Source organism: Vitis vinifera, chromosome 9 (genome assembly GCF_030704535.1).
Source record: "Vitis vinifera cultivar Pinot Noir 40024 chromosome 9, ASM3070453v1".
Classification (NCBI taxonomy): Eukaryota; Viridiplantae; Streptophyta; class Magnoliopsida; order Vitales; family Vitaceae; genus Vitis; species Vitis vinifera.
The window spans coordinates 14,457,684-14,482,900 of NC_081813.1; the positions used below are offsets into that span (position 1 = coordinate 14,457,684).

The 25,217-nt window shown below is 30.3% G+C and overlaps 1 protein-coding gene across 4 annotated transcripts in view; it reads right to left on the reverse strand.

The window, feature by feature from the left end:
- The window catches only part of LOC100256729 (cuscuta receptor 1), a 27,945-nt gene extending 13,394 nt beyond the window's left edge, over window positions 1-14,551 (reverse strand). The window contains exons 1-8 of one of the 4 annotated variants that reach the window (XM_010656733.3): window positions 14,075-14,551; window positions 11,865-12,020; window positions 11,688-11,762; window positions 10,577-10,732; window positions 10,422-10,487; window positions 5,998-6,153; window positions 5,847-5,912; window positions 422-577 (exon numbers count right to left, since the gene is read on the reverse strand). In XM_010656733.3, the coding sequence (XP_010655035.1) occupies window positions 422-577; window positions 5,847-5,912; window positions 5,998-6,153; window positions 10,422-10,487; window positions 10,577-10,732; window positions 11,688-11,762; window positions 11,865-12,020; window positions 14,075-14,510 (1,267 nt within the window). In that variant the 5' untranslated portion in view covers window positions 14,511-14,551. The remainder of the gene's footprint in view (window positions 1-421; window positions 578-5,846; window positions 5,913-5,997; window positions 6,154-10,421; window positions 10,488-10,576; window positions 10,733-11,687; window positions 11,763-11,864; window positions 12,021-14,074) is intronic. The other 3 variants (XM_059739678.1, XM_010656734.3, XM_010656735.3) reach the window with 3 other exon arrangements.
- Window positions 14,552-25,217: the final 10,666 nt, after the last annotated feature.

Sequence of the window (25,217 nt, forward strand, 5' to 3'; positions counted from 1 at the left end):
ATCTCTTCAATCAATATAAGGTATGAGTTAAATTATGTTATTTATGACTTTTCTCTTTGATTAAATTGGGAAGACAAATATACTACTAGCCCAATGCTTAAACACTAAATATGGGTTGATTTTTTCCATTTCATTTTCCTATATAAAATGCTAAACAATATCAAGAAAATCCAAATAACCAAGTAATGATAATATATAAAATAATTTAATTACTTTATTATATGTCCTAGATATAATGATAATTCTAATTAGAATTTACCTTGGATTGATAGGGAGCCATTAAGTTCATTCTGACTTAAATCCAATGCCATAAAGTTTCCAAAAATAGATAATTTTGTAAGATGATTCAAGAAAAAAAATAAAATTGAAAAAAAAATTATAGTAGAGTAGTTACTAAGGATATTAAAAGAATAAGCAATACCTTCAAAAGGAAAAAATCCCTCAATATTGTTGCTGCTTACAACCAACGTTTTAAGGGATGTGAATCCACTCAAATGTTTTATATTGGTCTTGTTGAACTGATTATAACTAAGGTTTAAGATCTCCAGCTTTTTCAGCTTAGGCAAACTTTTAAAACCTACAAGAAGATCAAAGAAAGTAAGGATGGTAATATTTCATATTTTTAAAAATAAAAGGCTTGTAATTAATTATAACCTTGGTAGTTGCTAAACCTTTAAAAATATTTTCATTATATCTTGTTTAAACTCTCAAGAAATAAAATAATTACCATTAGTACAACTACTGTCTCAATGTTAAGTAGATATAATTATCACTAACACGTTTGATTACTTTTGTTTGTTTTACATGTTTTACATCACTTTTGGCATCAAATGTTTCTTAATAAGAATGTATTTTATCACTTCTATCTTTTATTGCTTGAGATAGGAATTGAAATAGATATCTAATCCTAGTTATTCTAATGAACCAATTTATTATTTTACCTATATAACAAAATCTAAACTCACAAGTTCTTGATTGTATAAAGTACATGCTTGCTTGCATAAATTTTGGTATCTAAATTTGGTTATTGATAGTCATAAAAAAGAAGCTTCAAAGCAAGACCAACTAATGATGAACAAAACATAATAGTGATAGGGTTATATATTCAAGACCAAGTAATGATAATCGTGATAAGGATGTGAATCAAGAACAAGTACACTAGGTTTTAAATTTACTTGAAAGGCATGGATTAAAGGCTAATTGAGTTCAAGAATTTATGCAATATCCCATGCTTTAGACTAATTATAGACTGTTAGAGAGGGATAAGTACTGCATAGTCTTATCATAAAAATAAAAATTTGTTATAAACTTTCAAAGAAAGGTAGATTCCACCTATATTTAGATTGGTCTGCAACTATACTCAAGTGTTATGGTTTTTCTTTGTTTTTCCAACATGTGGTGATAGTAAATGAGTTTGGATAGACGTCTATGCCTTCAACCTACTGAGTTTTGAGACTCAGCCAACTTGTTAACTTAAAAAGGTTGTTTTTATTCTAGTGTATATGCAAATTTATTTAGAAATGAGGGAATTGATCAATTTCTTCATTGAGCTAATTTGTTGTACCTAGCAACCTTTCCAAAGTGCACAAGCAGTGACAACAAATGAAAAAATATAATTTCTAGTGATGAGTAATACTAGAAACACCTCTTATATTTTTTTTTTTTCTTATTGATAGGCCAAATGGTGAGTGAATACAAAAAATTTGCATTTACCATCCTTTTTTATATTTGTAATACTATTTATACATCTGCATGAATTATCACCTTGATAATCCCTTGTTATGTAACAAACTAACATCTGAATTTGACGCAAATTGAAAGACAAAAAAAACCCACTTGCAATTATGCATATAAAGTTAAATTTAGTTTAAGTTCGACAATGGATTTGGATATATTTTTTATAATGTCATACACCATTGGTTGATTTTTATGTGATATCTTAAGTTTTAAAACTTTAAGGACACTTTGAAAACAACATGATTTATGTATTTGATAGTGGTGGTTGTTCATAGAGCTTTTGATAAATGGACTTAGTTGTGCTATTGAAAAATTTTGGACTTTTTTTTTGTAGGTGAAGTTGTAATTCTATTAATTAAAATTTTCATCCATTTTAGGCTTGAGGACTAAAATACTTATTTTCCCTTTTAGTAATGTTATTTTTACTTTAGTATGCAATTATTGCTTATCCAATTTTTAAAATTAATCAAACCATCATTTATATAAGATGAACCCTCCTTCACCTCTTAGTCATACACACCCAATAGCCTAGTGTCCAATAATTTTGTTGTCTTACAAATTTTTAGGAATTATAATTACAAAACCTATTGAATTTTAAATCCAAGACTAGTTTGTTCTTGTTTGATGTATAAATTAAGTTCAATTAATATGTACTTTTAAGGAGTTTTTATAATTTTTGTCTTTGTTTAAAGCACAAAAAATAAAAAATAAAAATCAACAACTAAATCCTAATACTTAAACATTGTTTTGATGATTGACAGACTACATTTCACTATCTTGTAAAACAAGTTCCAAAGGGAGACTTATTTGTCATCAAGTTAACATTAATTAGTGACTTAAATTCAAGTAAATTTCAACCTACTTGTAATTGGTAAATACTCAATAAGGATATTAGTATGTGCGTGAAAAGATAATGAGATATGGATGATTACTTAAATATACCCAACAACTAGAAGTTATTTTGAAAAATTTATGTGTTTTTTGTTCAATTGATTATCTACGTCCATTATAAATAAATATCAATAATAACTTTAAATTCAAATCAAGTTATTCTTTAGAAGCATTGCTTTTATAAAAGTTTTAAATTGGACATTATATTTGTTGATCACTTAAAATCTAACAAGTGATTCCTTAGAAAAGTTCTTACTTTCTATCTAGAACTTCTATTGCTCCTCGAATAGGCATTTAAAAAATCAATAAAATTTAGTTAAAGTTTTACTTGACAATCTTAACCCTTGGGTTTGGTCTTTTATTTAATTATGATTTCAACTTGCTCAAAAGTAAGTTCATCATTATTTTCTACATCTTCATGATTGCTATACATAGTTTGAGTACAATTATCTTCTTGAATTGGTTTCTCTCCATTTATTAGAAGCGAATTAACATGCAATTTAAAATATTCCTTTAAAACAATTTGAACAATTAGAATCATGATACCAAACTCTATTGGTGTTATTTCTTTCTAACTATGCCCAAGGTTATGAATTTGTTCTTCTTAAATTTATCAACCTAAGTTATCATGAACCTATGTAGATGTGCATGAATATTTCCATAAATAGTGTTGTATAGGCTACCTTATAAGTAAATACTCATTTATTTAATCAACTTATACTAGCATTGTCAAATCAAGTATGTAATTATTACATCTATCTCTTAACGCATGACTCAATGTATTTTATTTTCAAACAAAATTGTTGTTTATAAGCATCAATTGACTCTAAAAAAATGAACATTCTATGTTTGTGACCATCATAGTGGTAGTAGCAGGTATAGTGTTCACTATTTGTTATTTGACTTTAATATAATAAGGTTGGTTTAAATACCAATTAGTATGGATATAAAAAGATTAAGTAGACTCTTGAATTAACATTAGAGAGAAAATTTTCATCTAAAAGTTTATGAACCTAGTTTATCTAGTTGGTCAATTTATAGGCTCTATAAAACCCTAACATTAATCAATGAATTGGGAGAAAAATTACAAAGATAGGCTCAAGGTTGGTTTAAATGTGGAGCTGAACAAGGCCCAAGAACTTAGGTGCAGCCCAAGCTTGGCTCTAAACTTGAAACCACTTTTAGACTTAACAAACTAGAAAATTTCTTGAGCTTGCCTACAAGTAGCCAAGAAAAGTCATAAAAGTCATAAAATAGTTGGAAATCAGTTCTTGGTCAAATTGCATATCACTAATAAGACCATAAGGGCAGCCCCATTTGTGATTATAATGATTTGCTACTTAAAGAACCTCCATTGATCCTCAAAGAGTTCTTTAACTTAGTAGCCAAAAGTGCGTCATAAAATTGAAGTTCATGCTTTAGTAGGTAGAAATGTGATATATCTTATAATATTCGATTCAAAATTTTGATAGGCAATGGATCCTACAAGTTACATTCTAATTTGAAAAGAAATTAAAAGTTGCAAAATTCTATGAAAGAAACATGTTTATGTTATATATAAGGTTAGAACATTATGGTTATGGTTATGTTATATTTCTCTATTTGTCACTAGACCAAATAAATGCTAGTATTGCCTCTATTCCATGACTGATATACATGTGAGACCTTATAATCTTCCTATTGATTTCTCACCCACATATACATTTGAGAGAAAAATATTGAAGATTAGAAATTCAATTTTTCGTAATCGAGTAGTTTCAACTATCAACATGCTTATGGATGAGTAATGATAATCTTCACAAAGATCAAGAACTTCATTTTTTTCTAAATATACAATAAAAGGTATTAAGTGTTGTCACCATTATCATCACCATTATTATTCTTTATAGTTTTCTTAACTACATTTTTTATTACACTTATAATACATTTAATACACAAAATAATAATTTTGGGGAATAAAAAATATTAAAAAAGAATAATCACTACTTATTCATTTGGTTATGATAATGGATTTAATCCAATAATTAGCATCTAATTAGTTTTTATTTCTTTGAAATTTGTTTTTTTTTTAATATCCATTTGGTTCAAGTCTAACCATCATTTAGTGTTCACGTTAATCTATGTATTTTTTTTCTTTTAAATTTTTATTTTTATTTTATTTTTTAATGTTGTTTACTTCTCTATTTGTATTCTTGGCCTTTTTATTATTTTTTTTACTTCTTAATTTTTTTTTTCATTTAGTTTTTATTTTTAAATTTTAAGAAGTTTAAATTTTCTATTTTATTGTATAATGTTTCTTATTGATATTTTTATTTTAATAATTATATGAACATTTATGGGTGTCTATACATACATACATATATATGGGTGACACATAAATGCTTAAATTCTTAAGAAACTCAAAAACCCATATAACTACTTGAATTTTTTCGTTCTATCGATAAGATGAAATAATTATTTTAAAATGGAATAGTTTGGTCTAGAGGTGTCAAACTAACTAATACCATGGAATTATTATTTTGTTTCTTCACCTATTATGCATATCAAACATGATTCTAAGTTTTTTCCAATCAAAGTATAACTGGATTTCTTTTATTGACAAATGAGCTTAGCAATGCTCCTAATACATTTTGTATAGCCTTCTACATCACAAGTTATAGCTTTATTGATCATCAAAAAATTGCAAACCTAACCATAGATTCAAAATCTAAATTAATTTTATTATCTTTTATTCTTAGTTGCAGTTATAGTTATAGAGAACATTGTTTTATTAAGTTTTACATTTTGAAATTATATTACTAATATTAACTATCTTCACTTTTTAGGTTGTAAACCTTATAGCCCAAAATAAAAAACTCTTTGGTTATCTAGAAAATTTCAGGATAAGTTAAGGAACTAATATTTTTTTTGTCCATTAATATATAAAGTCTAACTAATATACATTTTCATGATTTTCTCTTCAATGTAACCTATACATAAATATAAAATTATAAGAAAATTCTTTTTCAATCATTAGAATTTTATTGCATACATTGATTACCATGCTTTTCATTGTGCCATGTAAAAATTCTAAAATGTTGTACACCTAAATATTCGTTCAATTCTATTATGAAGAATAGCTAAATAATAGTCATGCACAAATTGGTAGACAAAGAATGTTGATTTTAGTTATGTTCTTACATTATATATATATAACCAAAATTTCACTTTGTATTTACCTTGCATGCCAATCAAGAAATTCCCACTTAGGTCCAACATCACCAAGTTTTCCAGAGTGCATAATTCTGCAGTGCCATTGAGAGGAAAAAAGATAAAAGATGTTGACAATTCTAATATTTTACCATTAAAAATAATAATAATTACACATACCTTGGATAGGAAAAAATGCTCCAACATCGTTCCATTGTAGAGAAAGATTTCTAAGGGATGTGAATATATTCAATTGTTTCAGGCTAGTGTTTTTGAACATGTTGTCATTGAGGTTCAAGGTCTCTAGCTTTTTGAATATGGACAAGCTTTTTGAATCTACACGAAAATTATAAAAAATTATAAAATTTCAAATTTCACATTTGCATATGTAAACAATTCAAACTTTTAACCTTCATAGAATGATTGAACCTTTAGCAAAAATAATTTGTGTTCTATATAAACTGTAGAAAATTATCATAATTAACCTACTTTTGAACTTCCTCATGTTGAAAACTACATGCACTTATTTCTAAATAGTTTATTTATATTTTTATATTATATTTCGATAAAGGAGCTACAAGATTCTTAATTACATAGGTACAAGAAATAGAGAAAATGTTGATTATCTTATAACCGACATTTATATTTTATTACAAGATTTTCACCTCCTATCGTCCACTATTCTTCTCTACATATTTATTATAAAGGAAGTCTTATTCATATATTAGTTTCTTACAAACCAGAACCTGCCATTGTATGTTATGCAAGAAGGTATTTTCTTTCACCTTCAAAAAGTAATTGCAAAGGTTGAATAATGCAAACTCTCTACAACTTTCATTATCTCTTTATCCGACAAAAATTCGCAATTTAAGAATTTTAATTTAGATGCACTTCTATTTTTAAAAAAAAAACAAAAACTTTTATATAAAATATAGGAATTATTATACTAAAAATGCAAATTCTAAAAAACACTTCTTGAAATTTTTAAAATTTGAAGAAGAGAAAACTTTTGCTTTAAAAAATTTTGAAAATAATTTTTTTATACAAGTCTTTACTTTTTATACATATAAGATTTCTTATATTTCATTAAAGATTTTTTTTTAAATTAAAAAAAAATGGAAGAAAGAAAGAAAAATAAAAGAGTTTTTTCTTATAATTTTTTATCACTTGTTAGTTTAACAAAAACTAATACTTAATTTCTTTTGCATTATCACTAAGGAAAAGCTTTCTTCTCATGTAAGTATTGTAGTTTAAAGTGGTAATAGAAATTTAGTTGTACAATTAGGAAGTACTCATGAGTGTGTTCAAGCTATAGATCATTAATCATTACAATAGCACCCAAGTTGCCAAACTAAATTACATAGTTTTTTTAATCTCCATATGAATTATTTCTAACCCAACTAGTCTTAGTCAAAATATAAATGGTTAATTAGCTAGCTTTCTAGTAGTCTTTTCCATAATTCCAAAAGTATGAGTTTTTCTCCTGCAATAAAAGCAATTAAAAAAGAACTTTTGCATATTTGTTTGTACTTTAAAAAACATCAAAGAAAATATAAAACAATTAAAATTAGTTAGAAATCTATGCAGTTTTAAGTCGTTTAATCTTTATATCAAAAAGTTAAAATAAGTTAAACGACTTCAAAAAAGTATATAAAAATAATTTATTGACTTTAAATCTATTTTTATTTTTCTTCACTTACTATTTCTTTTTTACTTTTCCTCTCTAATTTATTTCTCTCATGTTTTTCCTCACATTTTATGGGACCAAACATAGTCTTAGGGTTACAACACAAAAAATAAACTAACTTACATGATAGGCTTATTTTTGTGTTAGATCACAACATGATAACTAATGAGGAATGAGTTTGGATAGAAGTTTGTACCTTCAAACTTCCAAGTTATGAGGCTTCATCAACTTATTAACTTAAACAAGGTCTTTTTTCTATTCTAGCACTATATATGCAAATTCATTTAGAAATAAGGGAATTGGCTAGTTTGTTCAATGAGCAATTTGCAAAACTTAGCAAGCTCTCTAAAGTACACAAGATGTGATAGCGAATAAGAAATATTAATTTCTAGTGAATGAGTAGTACTGCTAATAACACCTTTTATATTATTTTTTATTCTTTTTTTATATGACAAAAGGTGAATGAATATAAAATTTTTGCATTTAGCATATTTTTCTCTGTTAGTAATACTATTTATCTGCATAATCTATCATCTTAATATATAATACCCTACAATGTGATAAACCAACATTTGAATATTTTTTATTGTGGTGTACACACACTATTGGTTGATTTTATGTAATTTATCAAGTTTTATAACATCAATGGCACTTGGGAAATTGTATGGTTTATGTGATTTGGAAATGGTGGTTGCTCATAGAGCTTCTGATAAATGGACTTGGTTGTTCAATTGATAAATTTAGGATTATCTTTGGTACGCGAAGTTATAATTTTATTTATTGAAATTTTTAGCTCCAATCTTAGGCTTGAGGTCTCAAACACTTATGTACGTTCCCTTTTAGCAAGATTATTTTTTTACTTAAATATGCAATATTTTTTCCCTAATGTTTAAAATCAAACCATCCTTTCTATAAGACAACCCTCCTTCACCTATTAGTCATACATCAATAGCCTAGCATATAATAATTTTGTTTTCTTACAAATTTTCAGGAATTAATTCTAACTACAAAAGCTTTTGAATTTTAAATCCAAGACCTCATTATTATGTACTTTCTGTGAGTTTTTTTTATGACTTTTGCCTTTGTCTCAAGGAAAAACCAACTGTTAAAATATAATGCTTAAATATTGTTTTTGTTCCTTGGGCCTAGGCGTAATTTAAGCGTGTTTTTTAAAACTACGAACAAAATTATCATTTATATGCATCAATTGAAGTTGAAAAAAAAAAACATTCTATGTTCATGGCCATCACAACAGTATTAGCTGATGTATTGATCACTATTTGTTATTTGACTTTGATAGAAGAATATCAACGTAAATATCAATTAATATGAAAATAAAAAGGTTAAGAAGACTCTAGAACAATTCCTACACCAATAAAATATTCATGGTTTTATGAGTTCACATTTATTAGAAAGAAACTTTTCACCTAAAATTTTGTAAACCCAGTCTATCCAGTTGACCAATTTATTAGGCTTAAACTAACCAAAAAACTTATTTCATTTATCTAGTAGCAGCCAAGAAAAGTTAGAAACAAAATTGAAAATGAAAAGTTGCTAAATTGAATGATTGCTCTCTCACCCCTTACACATAGGAGAGAAAAAAAAAATCGAAGATAGTAAATTAAATTTTTTATTATCGACTCGTTTCAACCGTAAACATGCTTATGGATGATTAATTACAATCTCCATGTAGACCAAGAACCTTGTTTTTTCTAATTATACAATAAAAATGCCTTAAAGAATGATATTTGTTAATCTTCACTATCATTATCATCGCCATATTATTTCTTCATAATTTTCATAACTCCCAATTTTATGCCACTTCACATTGGGATACATTCAATACATGGAATAATTATTCCCAAAAATACAAGATGTTTTAGAAAAAGAATAATTACTCATACTCATCCAGGTGGTTATGGCAATGGATTAAGTCCAATATTTAGTGTTTGTCTAATTTTTATTTCTTCTTTAGTTTTTTGAAATTTATTTTGAGAAAAATACATTTGGTTGAAGTCTAATGAAGGTTGTCTCAAAAAACCTCATTTAGTTTTTTATTCTTCATATTTTAATTCCATTCATATAAATCTCCATAGAGTTTTTTTTTTTATTCTTTTCAAATTTTAATTTTTAAATTTCTTTTTAAAAAAATTATTGCATATTGTTTCTTACATATTATATATTTGTATTCTATCCTCATCTCCATATAACATTCTTTTTATTGTCCTTTTTTAAAAAAAAAATTAATTTTTAATTTTTAGTTTTAAATATTTTTCTTTATATATGTGTGTGTTACTAAAACTAAAAGTTATTAAAAATTACATGGGTGACTTCTTAATTTTCAAATTCTTAATAAACCCAAAACCCCAAGGATTTCTTTTGTGGATAAATGAGCGCAACACTGGTACTAGTACTAATACTTTTTGTATAGCATTTTGTAGCACTAGTTGTATCTTCATTGATTATAAAAAACTGTAACATATCCTAACCATAGATTCAAAAACTAAATTACTTTTATCTTCTTTTCATTTCAATTAGTCTTAGTTGCAGTCATAAAGAACACTATTTCATTAATCTTTACATTTTGGAACTATATTGTTAGTATTAACCATCTTCACTTTTTATGGCCTAAAATTTAAAATTCATGATTTTCACTTTCATATAACCTATAAATGAATTTAGAATTGCAAGAAAATAGTTTTCAATCATTAGAGTTTCAATGCATATGTAGATATTATTATGTTTTTCATTGTCCCATGCATATCAAATTCTTAAATGTTGTACACTTGGGCATTCTTTTAATTCTTTTCCCAAGAAAGTTAAATAATAGTGGTGCACAAATTAATGAGCAAAGAATGTTAATTTTAATTACGCTCTTACATAATGTATAATAATAAAAATTTCACTTTTTATTTACCTTGCATGCCAGTGAGATGATTCAGGCTTAGGTCTAACATCACCAAGTTTTCCAAAGCATGTAATTCTGCAACACCATTAAGAGGGCAAAAAAAAAGACAAAAGATGTTGAGAATTTTAATATTTCACTTTTTAAGAAAAAAAAAATACTCATACCTTGGATAGGAAAGAATCCTTCCAAATAGTTGGATTGTAAAGAAAGACTTTTAAGGGATGCGAATGTATTCAATTGCTGCATAGTAGTATTCCTGAACTTGTTCTGATTGAGGTTCAAGGTCTCTAGCTTTTTCAATATGGACAAGCTTTTTGAATCTACAAGAAGATTATGAGAAACTATAAAACTTCAAATTTCACATTTGCATATGTAAACAATTCAAGCTTATAACCTTGTTAAAGGTTCTATATAAATTGTAAATAATTATCATAATTAACTTGTTTATGTTCTTCCTCATATTAAAAACCATATACAATTTTTTTAAAATATTTTATTTATATTTTTGAATTAGTTTTTCAATCAAGGAGCTACAAGATTCTTAACCACATAGATACAAGAACTAGAAGAAATGTTAATTATTTGATAATAGATATTTATGTTTTATAACAAGATTTTCACCTCCTACCATCCACTATTCTTCTATGTACATTTGTTACAAAGGAGCTCTTATTCATATACTATTTTTTTTTTCAAACCCATCTAGTTTTTGAAGAGCAACTTACATGGAATCATTTGTTCTTTTTCTTTAAGAATCAATTTCTAATTCCTTCTATATATTTTTATATTATTTTTAGGACATTTTAACTCCATCATTTCCATTATTTGATGATGATCTAACCTTGTTAAACAACGAGTAATGTAATTCCATTTCTAGCTTGTATTTCTTAACTTAACAATTAAATTGGTCTTTGGATGCACTTAATTTAACAAAGATCAACTTAATTGAGAAAAAGGGAAACTATTCTAATACTATTTTAAAATATCAATAATACTATACCAATAGTGTACATGTAAATATTCATTGATAATCAAATTAATTTATAAAAAAAAAATATTCATTTACTTAAGAAAATATTAATTATATCAAACATGTTTCACATGCTAGCATCCTGCATCTAATAGGAACTTAAAATTTTGTGGATGATTGAGACTACTTCAAATGAAAATTTATGATAATATAAAAGAAAAATAACTAATGATTAGGAATGGTTAATTTGACAATTAATTTAATAACAAAATATCATAAGTTTTTTTACCAAGTTAATAAAATACCTTGCACTTGTTGAAAGCTTTCCAAATTATTGTAGCTTAGATCTAATGCTTCCAAGCTTCTCAAACTAGCTAACTCTGCACCAAATATGAATAAAAAGAGAGATTGACTAAGGAATTTTAAAAGCTAGAAATATATTATATTTAATTTCAAAGAAATAATATAGAAATATAACATGCCTTGAACGGGAAAAGATCCCTCCAGTCCTATGCTGCAAAGAACCAGTGTCTTGAGTGATGTTATTGTACTCAAAGATTTTATGACACTTTTGTCAAACTCATTACCACTAATGTCCAAGATCTCTAACTTCTTTAAACTTGACAAACTTTTAAATCCTGCAAAAGAGTAATAGAATTTTAATTAAAGGAATATAGATATATATATATATATATATATGTTGTTAGTTAAAAATTATTTTTAAGAATAAGTTTCTAAATAATCTTATTTTGAGGAAATAATATTATTATTGAAGCTGGAAATAAATTTTAAAAGAAGTTTCACAAAACAAGCCTTCGTTTTTTGTTTTTTATTTGGAATAAATACCTTTCATGTGGAAATATAGAATTTAAAAATAAAATAAAATGAGATGAGCAGTTTGGAGACACCTATACATACAACTATACACCATGTAAATACAAATAAGAACGAAAATATCGGGATATATCAGTAATATATCGTGTATTGGAGAAAATGAATACAATATATAGGTAAAATATATCAATTGACAAAAATATTGTATTTAGTCGGGAAATATCGACTATATATCATCGGTGATTTCCAATATATTAGCAACACAAAAAAAAAAAAAAAAAAAACCGACCTTGAATGGAAAATATAGTTGAAATTTTAGAGATATATCAGCAAGCCCAAACTTTTAATTTATGTCCAATGGGCGAATGTTGGATTAGCTCAACCAACCTATAAATGATGACTTGGTGTAAAAGGCAGCACCTTAAAATAGAGGCTATACAAAATGAAGTTTTCATAAACAAGATAAGATAAGGACTCGAACACAAATGCTTAGGTTTAAAACAAATGGTTTTTACCATTAAATCAAACTTATTTTATAATATATATATATATATATTAGTATGTGCTTAAAATTGTTTTTATATATGATTATTATACATATATTTTTATGTATTATAATTTATTTTATAAATTAATTAAAATAAAATTATTATAAATAAGTTAATTTTAATTACCTTATAATTTATTTTATATACTAATTAAATTTAAGACAAATATAAAATTATAAATAAAATTATTAATGTTTTTAATAATTATCTATATTCATTTGATATATCCAATATATTCGTAAAATTCAAATGTCAATATATCCATGATTACCAATATTTTTATTTTTAAATACAAATGAGAACGATGACCCAATCGCATGTAAGTTGGAATGAATTGAACGAGGAATGACTAGGGATGAGTAAAAGTGTGGAGTCCTCGTGTCAATAATCCATCCATCGAAGTCCACCCATACATATCAACCACAAGAACTCTTCACTCTTTCACCCTTCCATCACATATTTTCTTTTTCTTTTCTCTTTGTATTTATTTTTAAAAAGATATAGAAAGAAATCTAGAAACTTTTATATATATATACATGCTTTGACCACTTTTATCATACTTATTTTGTTTTTATATTGAATTCAATTTCTAAAAAGACATCAAAAACTTTTTTACTTAATCTGTCTTTTTTAAAAGACAAATTTCATAAAAAATTATTTTTGATAAAAACTTATTTTTAAACTTTTTTTAGGAAATTATTATATTTGTGCAAAAGCCCTTGAAATCTGGTTTGGAAGGAAATAAAAATATTGATAAAATTAAAATACAAAAGAATGGAGCACTTTTATATGAACTATAAAGGTATTTTGTGCAAAAACCCATGAAATCAGGATTGGAACGAAGACCTAGAAAATTAATAAAATTAAAACACAAACAATGAAGCGATTTTATATGAAATATAGATGTGTCAATTTTTTGGTCCTTTAACTGAGCTCTGTCAATTGGAAATTTTAGAAACCAAGACAGAAATGACCAACAGAAGGCTCAACACAGAAAATCGGACCAACCCATCCTCACCTCTGCACCAAACAACCATAAAAGGGACCACGGGCGACCCCTTGCCAATGACTATACCGGCCGGTGGCAAGGAATGGTGAGTGACACTCAGAAGTGGATCGAGGACTTCATTCTGGTTTTTGGTCAAAATGATGCAGAAGAGGCTTTTTTGGAATGGAAGGTGGCTGAGAGGTGGGGTGATCTAATTTTTAAGAACATGTGCTAGTAGGTCCTTTAGAATGTATATGAAAACCATTCTATAAATGCTTAGAGTACAAGCCAAAAGAAATTTAAAAGATGAGAGCTAACATACCTTCATTCTTAATAAACCCATCAAATGAGTTTGCAGACAAATTTAGATCCTGAAGCTCTTCAAAAGGAAGGAATAGAGATGTATTTAGTAACCAGAATTTGTCATTTTCATAATTTGACCAACCATAGTCTTCCAAGAGAATTTGTTGTTGCCTTATGTTGTTGAGAGAAAGCTTCTTAACTCGACTTGTGGTAGGATCACAAATAACTCGCTCCCAACTACAACATTCACTGATGTTGTTACCTATCCATGAAGGGAGAAGAAGATCTGCTTTCTCATTATTCAATTTTAGAAAGGCCTTGAATTCAAGCAAACCCATCTTCTCTTCTTCATTGCAACCTCCGCATCTGCATATTTGAATCAAGAGTAATAATAAAACCCATGACAAATATTTTGATGACAAACTCTCCATTGAAAGTCCACACATGAGAGACATAAAAAAGCCACTACCAAACCAATCTTAGGCATACAACTGAATAAGAGTATTTAATCTAATTTATACATCTTTCTTGCATATGAAGGGTCTTGACTGGTAGTTTGATGGGCCCCGTGGGATATCATATGTTGAAGAATCAATTCTTTCCAACTAAATTTTTCATGTGAGAGTCATTCAAGTCATCTTTATTATCATATTAATATTAAATTTGAGATTCTTAGTTACCTATATATTTAAGCATGCAAACAAACTAACTAAATTTTTCTATTTTTTCATATCATTGGAAGTGGTTGATGAAAATCAAATGAATAAAGCAACCCTTTTGATATATTTCTTTTATACTATAAATTAATAACTAAGCTATTCACTTTTGAGTTTCAAATTAATGCTAACATAATAAGGTTTGTTAAAATGATAAGGTACAACTCTACCATATATGGTGCATTCTATCATATATTGGAAGTCTAAAAAACCCATCTTGATTTTTGGAATCCATTGCTTGAGATTGATTTTAAGTACATACATCCATGGTACCATGAAATTTTCTAAGAAGATATTTGATAAAAAAAAATTAAAATAAAATAAAAAACACTTCAATGCCATTGAGAAGACATCATCTTTCATTTATCAATGCTATTAGCTTTGTATCTAATATTTAGCAAACAAATTAGGCTTCATTGGTCATGGGATTGGCAAAACATTATCTAACATCAATAATGTGTAGGCTTGTTTAATTAATTCATAAATTGGGTAGTGTCTCGTTTCTTTAGTCTTAGAGGTCCAAACCTGACTTTTTTTCTTTTTCCAAACATCTGTTTACATTTTCATTACTTATAATTTAATTTCTTATTAGTTTACTTAATCTCCCTGAGTTTCAAAAAGATATCATGAGAACCTTGATTTATTCTAGGATAATTTTGTTTCTTATCATGTGTCCAAAAATATTAATGAAAAGCCAACATATCCATTTTCATCTATGAAAAATATAATATAAAATTGTTACTATATAATAGATAATACTTTCATATTTTATAATAAATTAAAGAAAATCCTCATCTAATATTGTCATCTAATGAACTATGGAAAAAACCTACTTTCAAACTATATAAATGATCATTTTTCAACAATGCAACCATAAATGCATCATGAAATACCTCTTGCTTTTTGAAAGTTTTATATATTAAGAAAAATTAAATTTAAAATATATAGAGACATTTTGTTAAATTAACAAAAAAATCATGCATTATTATTCATTACCTAATAAGTTCCATTATAAAATTGACATAAATGAATAAATTACCTACTAGTATTTGTGAAATGATTGAACTTTGAAAATATAATATAGAATTATTAGTGACTAGGAATTGTGGAAAAACTAGATATGAGGGATTTGAGAGTTTCAATAATAAAAGAAAGAGTAAACAAATAAGCTACTTTATCAAATAAGGCATGTAGGTTAAAGTAAAATAAAATTAAGCACTATAAAAAAAGTACTTGGAAAATGAGTACTTAACTTGGATGGGATGATATAAAGTTTGTGAGTAATCAAAGAGTTATGAAATTACTAAATTTAAACAAATAAATGCAATTTCACTGATAATGAATTGTAATCAAGTACTCACTAATTTAATAATGTATTAGAAGGATTAACTATCTCGTACCAAGTCTTTATATTCTCACCTACTAGTAAAAAGGCTAAGCATTGTTTGAAAATTGATATATTTTTTTATTTTCATTTTTTAATTAGTAAAAAAGGATTGAACATTTCAATTTAAAAAAGAAGAAGACAAAGTACAAGTAAAAAATGATGTGGTATTAAAGAAATATTCATACTTTCCAACGATGCCTTCACTTTTATACAAGGAAGGACGTAATGACTAACTTTATTCATGAATGGTAGTCCAAGTCAAAAAAGAAGAATTCATTTTCCAAGTCATGACTACACCTTTTTATTAATAAATTAGAAGATGAACACTTGGTAAAGGAAGACAATTCATGTTTCCATTACATTGTTGATTTGACACCATTAGTATGGTGATTGGTGAAGTTATATATGCCTTATTTGACTATATTTAATATGGTTAGTCAATGAAATTTGCTGTAATTTTTTAAAAAAATTAATTTAAAATATATAAAGTCATTTAATTAAATTAATATAAAAATGCATAATAATTTTAGTAAAATAATAAAAAACTACGAATAATTTCACTTCTCCAAAAAATTTACTTCTATTGATTCTAATAAATCTTTCCAAAGTCTTCTTAAGAAAAATTGAATTCAAAATATATAGAGATATATAATCAAATTAACAAAAACACAAGCATGATGATTCATTATCAAACTTTTGATATAAAATTAATATACTTGAATAAACTAATTACAAATACTTAAAAAATGATTGGATTGTGAAAAAGATAATATGATATTACCGATGATTATGGAATTGTGAGACAACTAGAAATAAAAGGATTTAAAAGTTTCAACAATAAAAGTAAATAGTAATAAAGAAGTAGGTAGATTCACAAAAGATAAATCAATTATTATAATAATAAAGTTGTCAAGTCATAGAAAACTAGGATGAAGTAATGGTAAAATAACTTGACCTTGCCAAGGTAATGTAAAGTTTATGAGTAATTAAAGAGTGAGGAAACCATTAGATTTAAATAAACAATTTTAGTTTCACAAAAAATAAGTTGATCGGTAGTATAATCAAGTCAATCCAATAAGGTATTAAAAGAATTAACTATCCATTACGAAGTCTTAATATTCACACATACAAGTAAAAAATTTGGTAACTTGAAAATTGACATATTTTCCCCTTTTTTTAATTAGAAAAACATATTCCAAGCTTTAAGAAAAGGATGATAGCTATTTTCCAAATGATGCCTTTACTTTTATACAAGGATGAGCCAAGTGAAAAAATTTGTTCATAAAGCATAGTCAAGTTGAAAAAAGAACCCACTTTTTAAGCGATGGCTAGAGCATTTTACTAGTAGGTGAGAATACGCAAGTTTGGTAAGTGTTGACTAAAGCGTTTTACTAGTAGGTGAGAAACTAAAGCGTTTTACTAGGTGAGAACATGCAGGCTTGGTAGGAATACACTTTTCCACTGTATTATTTATTTGATGCCACTATGATAATGATTAATTTTTTTTTTTTTTTGTCCAAGTTATATATATATATATATATATATATATATACCTTTTTTACTCGTAGGTGGTTAGTAGATGATATTTACTTTTATTTTTAAAGAAAATGAATTTAAATGTGTAAAGATATTTGGTTAAATCAATATAAAAACATATAATAATTTTCATAAAAACTAAAAAATTTTACTAATAATTTTACATCAATAAAAAATAAACCATAAAATTTTTTATGATATGATTAATAACACTATTTATAAGTTAGAACAAACCAAAGAAAGTCTCATATAATATTGTCACCTACTGTGGACCACAATTTTTATCTGTCCCTACTTACACGACAATAATTGGACTGTGAGAAAGGTATTGCTTTGAGAAAATCAATTTGTATTTATTAAGATTTAAAGTGATCACTTAATTTTATTTATTTTAAAAGTGAAAATAAAATAACAAAGAAAATCATGTGTAACTCCATGAAAAGAAAAGTTTATAAATGGACAATGTATCTAAGAGTCAGATTAGCTAGTGAGAAAATATGAGGTACCCATTAAACATAAACAATTATGGTTTCTATTAATTTTCATATTTTATTGATTTATTGAACATCCAAATAATACATAAAAGATATATATGATAACCTGATGTGGGTCGAAATATACACCAGTATAGATACATGGACAAAATCAAATAAGTGAGAATATGAACCACCATGAACGAAGGCTTAACCCAATGAAATTGAAATTGAAATTCAGTTTCAAAACAAATTCAAAACTGAAAATATGCAAGCAAGGTCCAGAAATTTGACCTAAGGTTGGCTGGGATGTGGATGAATTGCACTGCTTGAAATTGACACTACAGGCTGAGGTGTCAAAATTTAGAAACTGAAGGGAGGTATACCGCAAAGCAGTTATCAGATTATGCACTGACGCAATTTGAAACCTTAATGCGGTAGAGAGGCAATGTGAAACAACTAGATACAAGGTTTTGAGAGTTTCAATGATAAAAGAAAGAATAAACAAGTAAGCTACCTTACTCGGTAAGGCATGTAGATTAAAAAAAAAAAAAAAATTAATCACCATAAAAAAAAAAAAGTACATGTAAAATGACTTGAGTATTTCAACAAGATGATATAAAGATTATGAATAATTAAGGTGTAATGAGATCACCAAATTCACAAATAATATCTTGTAATCAAGTACTCATTGTTTTACATTTGTATCTAGGGGCCTAGGCGATGCCAATGCGGCGCCCGAAATTTTTGGCTCTAGTGTACATTTGTAATCAAGTACTCATTGTTGTACATTTGTATCCTGGGGAGGCCACTCTGGGCACCGCATTGGCTCGGCCTAGGCACTAGAGCCAAAAATCTTGGGCGTCGCATTAGCATCGCCTAAGCCCTTAGATACAAATGTACAACAAAAACGTTGGCCTTTTTTGCAACATTTGGGTGTTGCCACCATTTGTATCGGTGCCAAAGCGACCCGATTTTTGGTTTTGGTGCCTAAGCTGAGCCAATGTGGAGCCTAGAGTGACGTCCCCAAGATTCGAACTCAAGACTAAGGTCTTTGTGGTTGCCCTCCTGGTACCATATAAGCTAGTAGCCCAGATGATACCATTCTTCTTCATACAATAACGGTAGTCGAAAAAGTACATCTCGTCCACTTACCTCTGATATTCCATCTCCAACTCCTTCTTCTGAGCAGCAAAACTGGCCTCCATCTCTTTCCTCTGGGCAAGCAAGCCCGCTTGTAGCTCCTCCGTCTCTTTCTTTTGGGCCGCGAGACTAGCCCGGAGCTCATCCATCTCCTTCTTTAGCTGGGAGTTCTCCTGCTCTGCCTCCTTGTACTTAGCCTCCATAGCTTCCCTTTCCTCCTTCAACCTGTCCGCCTCAGCCTGTATAGCTCCCTTATCCCTCTCAGCTAGTTTCAGCATCTCCGTCCCATCCGCAACAACCTTCTGAGTGGCAGTCAAGTTCGTCTCCACCCGTTCTAACTTCGAGCACATTTCTTCAATACCGCCCAGGTGGTGGGAGATGAAGGCCCGCATAGCCATTCCTGCAAATGCTAGATACAAGACACAGCAGACTCAGGGGTGCTAGAATGGAGTCAGGCTGAAATGAAGGTAAGATGATCGTCACCCATATTTACAGATATCGGCTTGGTAAGGGGAAAGAAGTTCGACATCTTCGTAGAGGGAGCTTCGGCGTCCGTGAAGCACGACACTCCCTTCAACATCTCCATCAATTCCCCCCATCTTGGAGGGGCTGTAGGGGTTGGACTGCCCTTCTCATCCGGGGCCCCCTTAGCGAAAGCGGCATTTGGACCTGCCTCCTACCCACAAACCTCCTCTGCAACCAAAGCGTTGTTAGGCGCATCTACGTCTGGCTGGATCGCAGCCACTGCGCTAGGCCCCGCCACATTTGGCTGAGTCACTGCCACTGCGCTAGGGCCCGCTACCTCCGAATGAGGCACGATCGATGGAGAAGCCCCCCCCCCCCCCCCCCCCCCCCCCCCCGCGGATCCTCCTAAGCCTTCTCTGGGCAAGCCCTTTTGGTTGGGGGAGAGACAATGTCGATTGCTTCGCACAATCGTTTGCGGTGCCTCTCCATAAACCCGACTCTTAAATCGTTCATATCTTCTTCCTCTTTCGGCTCGGTTACAACTCTCAAGCCAATAATTCCAGCTCAGTCTGGGAAAGGCCAATCCCCGGATTGACAGTGTCAAGTCACGGTGAGCTAGAGTTACCCTCGGAAGCCAGGGTGGAGCCGCCTGATCGGCCGGACGCTGAAGCTATGGAAGAAGATGAAGGCTCAGGAGTTGGAGACACGATTTTGATTGCTTGTGAAAGAGTCTTCTTTTTCTTATTTGTAGCCAGAGGGCGGACCGCAGGAGACGAACTGCAGCCTTTCTCATCGGGCGCTTTCCTCAATGTCCCCTCATGTCTTTTCTCCTCCCGCTGATCGAGGTGCTCTTGACAAGCCTTTACGTAGAATGGGAGGTCCTTCAACACGAAGTGTCTTCTAGAAACCACAACCTTCGATAGCCGCCTAGGGAGGATGTTGTGGACGTATGGCTGAGGTTCCCGGACAACCGCCAATAGATTCCGGGCAGAAAGGAGAGTCTGGTGGTGTCTCTTGATGGCAGTAATCTCGAACAGCTTGTTTAGGCGGTCAAATGAAGCCTTCTCCACCCACTCGACCAAGTGGTCCCTCCTATGTGAACCTGAATAAGCCAGAACAAAGGAGGTTAGTCATCTAATGAAATTAACTCAAGCCTCGAAATTCAACAAGGAATGGACACCAAAAGCTACCCCTACCCGAAAGCTTCAGCAAACAGTTGGGGCTAAAATCCCTTTCCAGGTGTTTTGCCAAACCAGCCCATGGTCCCCTGACCAGTACGTGCCCTTTGGCTCCCCCTTTGTTCGAATCAAGAAGGTTGGTCACTAGTTGAAGAGACGGAATATGCGCAAACATACTGAAAATGTCATTTTTCCCCTTCTTGAGGGTATAAACGAAGAGGACCTCCAGTAAGAAGAGGTCCAAGTTGAACAGCATATTCAGGATGCTTCACCCCATCAACACCCACACGATATTGGGATGGATGTAGGCTGGAGGAATTTGAGTGTAATGGAGGAATTCTTTGAAAAGGGACGGAAGAGGAAAACGGAGCCTCGCATTGAATTGCTCCTTTGTGAAATAAATAGCGTTGTGTCCGGATTTCTCTATGGACATGGCGTCCCCATCCACTAGCTGAATGGAGACGCCATTCAAAAGACAGAAGTGGTCGTGAAACTCTCGCTCGTTCAGGACTTCAATGGGCTTCCTTGGATAGGGGCGTCCGAATCCACCCTTCCCACTCGTTCCAGCCCCGTTGGATGAAAGTACATCTTTTTTCGCAGGCATGTTGGAGCGTGGGGCTGAGACAAAACTTGCATGGCATAATGCCGACAGTTAGAAGATAGTTACCCGGCCCCACCACCCTGTGGACAACACCCTAAAGGCCTAAGCTAACTAACATGCCCAAGACAGCAACCTCCCCAAGTCAGGAACCCCGAGACCGATATTCAACTCCTAATCCTACCTAAGAAGTGATTCATCCATTCACAGGCATGACAGAAGGGCAACAAAATTTGCAGCGGGCTCAACAAAACCTCAAAACAACAAAATAACTCAGATGCAACCCTAGCCCAAAAATAGCAAAGCACATCACCCGCAGAGTATGACGCCCTTGCACAAACCTATGCATTCTCCTTCTGCAAAGTCTAGTAAAGCTATTTCCCAACCCACCAAAAACCCCAAACATCACCCCTGCCCCTCAATCGCAAACAAACACCAAACAAGCCAAGGAAAATCGAAGAAACAGGAAGCATAAGACGAAAGGGCAGATACAAAGAGCATTCCTGGCAAAAGCTTGCAAAAAGAAGGAAAGCCAAGCCACAGTCACCCAAATGTACCGGTCGAGAAGACGCGAGAGGAGCGCCGCTGAAGGAAACCCTAGGAAGCAAATCTTAGTCACTACCAGATGAGGAAGAAATAGAGAGAAAATGCAAATGCGGGGGGGTACATTTCCTATTTATGAGATGAAACCCCTCGGGACCCCAAACGACCAGGCGCCCAACCACACCGCGATCGAAACGACACGCCGCCTAGTAGCCATCCCAAGGACGATGGCTCGCCATAAATGCCCCCCTCCCCCTTTTGGGCGCCACGTGTCATGCGACCCCCAAAAAGGAAAAAAGAGGCTAAAGGCATCATTTTAACCCGCCTTTTCTGATCGAGCAAAATAGTCGAGTTAAAAGGGGAGCATTATAGAGACCACCCCTAGGCGTACACGTGGCGGCCTCACAAGGCACTCCTCCATTGGACACGTGGCACGTCCAATCCTCTGACAGGATGTTCACATAGACTAACACGTGGCGCGTCCAACCCTTTGTCCAGACGGTCACATGGACTGACATACGACACGTACCTCCCCTGTCCAAATGTACAGTCCGGACCTAGTGGCTAACATCTCAAACAAGATTCTTGACCGTGTTTCACGGGCAATCATTACTCATTTTGCCAAAAGCATGCTCAACAGGACCTTCCTAGGTCACTTCAAGTGACCTGCTCTGCGCCGCCTACAGAGTGAAAAGACAAGGATGACAGCAAACCATCCCTCCAGCAATCTCTGACAGCCGCCTGTAGGATAATGATGGCTCTCCCACCCTCTAAGCACCATCATGACAACCAAAAAGTCTTCCCACCATTAAAAGGGACAAAGCTCCTGACGCTATAAAAAGACCCCCACACAGTCAAAGAAGGTAAGCATTTCTAAGGAGAGGGGCCCCATAAAAATATCAATATGCTAAAGAGCAAAACTAACAAAGGCATCGAAGGGTGTATTCGGACCCCCTGTCCGGACATATTTTGCAAGTCAAAGGAAGGAAGCATCTTCTTTAGTTGAGGAGGGGAGTAAATCAGGAAATTGTAGTGATCTTGGTAACGTCAACCTTCAACACTCATGAATTTAATAATTTACTAGATGGATTAACTATCTATTCCCAAGTCTTCATATTCTCACCTACTAGTAAAAAGGTTTAGTATCACTTGAAAATTGACCTCTTTTTTCATTTTCTTTTTTTAATTGGTAAAATATGATTCCAGATTAAAAAAGAAAAAGAAAACCTAAAAGTAAAGAATGATGCGGTATTAAAGAAATATTCCTACTTTCCAAGTGAGGTCTTCACTTTTATACAAGAACGGAACATAAGTGACTAACTTTGTTAATGAATGGTCGTCCAAATAAAAAAAAAAAAAGAATTCCCCTTTCAAGTCGTGCCAATACCTTTTTATTAGTAAGTTAGAAGATAAAGGCTAGCTTGGTAAAGGAAGACAATTCATATTTCCATTATATCATTGATTTCACACCATTAATATAGTGATTTATTTATCATTTGTGAAGTTATATATGTATTTAATATGATCGGTCAATAAATTTTTCTTTAATTTATTTAAAAAATAAATTTAAAATATATAAAGTCATTTGATTTAATTAATATAAAAATACATAATAATTTTAGTTAAAAAAATTACTAAGAATTGAACATATGAAAGAAATTTGCTTTTATTGATTCCAATGAATCTTTCCAAAGTTTTCTTAAGAAAAATTGAATTCAAAATATATAGAGATATATAATCAAATTAAAAATAAAAAATAAAAAATAAAAAATTGCAAGCACGACAATTCATTACCAAACTTTTGATATAAAATTAATACACTTGAGTAAACTAGTTACAAATACTCATAAAATGATTGAACTATGAAAAGATTTTTTTATGATATTACCAATGATTATGGAATTGTGGGACAACTAGACGTAAAAGGATTTAAAAGTTTCAACAATAAAAGTAAAAGTAATTGAATAAAGAAGCAACTATCTCATCAAATAAAGTAGATAGATTCATAAAAGATAGATCAATTATTGTAATAATAAAGTTGTCATTATGGAGAAAACTAGGAAAAAGTAGTTGTAAAATAACTTGACTTTAACAAAGGTAATATAAAGTTTATGAGTAATTCAAGAGTTGTGGAACCATTACATTTAAAGAAACCAATTTAATTTCACAAAGGATAAACCAAGCAGTATTATAATTAAATCACTTTGATAAGGTAGTAGAAGAATTAACTATCTATTACCAAGTCTTAATATTCACATGTACAAGTTAAAAGCTTGGTATCACTTGAAAATTGAAATAATTTTCCCTTTTTTTTTAATTAGGAAAAAAATTAAATATTCCAAACCCCAAAAAAAAAAAAAAAGAATATGATAGCTATGTAAAAATCCATACTTTCCAAAGGATACTTTTACTTTTATACAAGGATCAGCCAAGTGAAGAACTTTGTTCATCAATTATAATCCAATTTGGAAAAGGAATCAAAGTGATGACTAAAACCTTTTACTAGTAGGTGAGAATATGTAAGTTTGGTAAGAATACACATTTCCACTAAACCATTGATTTGATGTCATTATAATAAGGATTTGTTTATTTTTGTCAAAGTTATATATGCCTTTTTGACTTGTAGATGGTTAAAAGATGAAATTTGATTTAATTTTAAAAGAAAATGAATTTAAATTTATAAAGATATTTGGTTAAATTAATATAGAACATACAATTCCATTGGTAAAGTTAAGGAAAATGAAGGTTATAATACCTCTTGGTTTGAGGGTGTTGATGATAGTGGTGATAGTGGTGTGATCTTTATGCTACATTAAAGTTTATTTCTACTTCATTAAAGTAAATAAAAGGACAATATATATATTATTTTATTTTATTTTAGTTTAGTTTCATAAGAATTTAAAAAAATTCTTATAACACCTTGGGAAAAGCCATAAAATTGCAAAAACACACTTAACCCATTACGCTCATATTCAAACCAATTAAAATTGTGACAAATGGTTCTGATTAATTTGCATCAGTCAGTGGAGGTTGTCTTTGGGGTCAATTTTTCTGGAGGATCATGGGCATATACAAACCCTAATAATTTGTAATAATTTGTAAAATCCAACCATCAATTCTTCA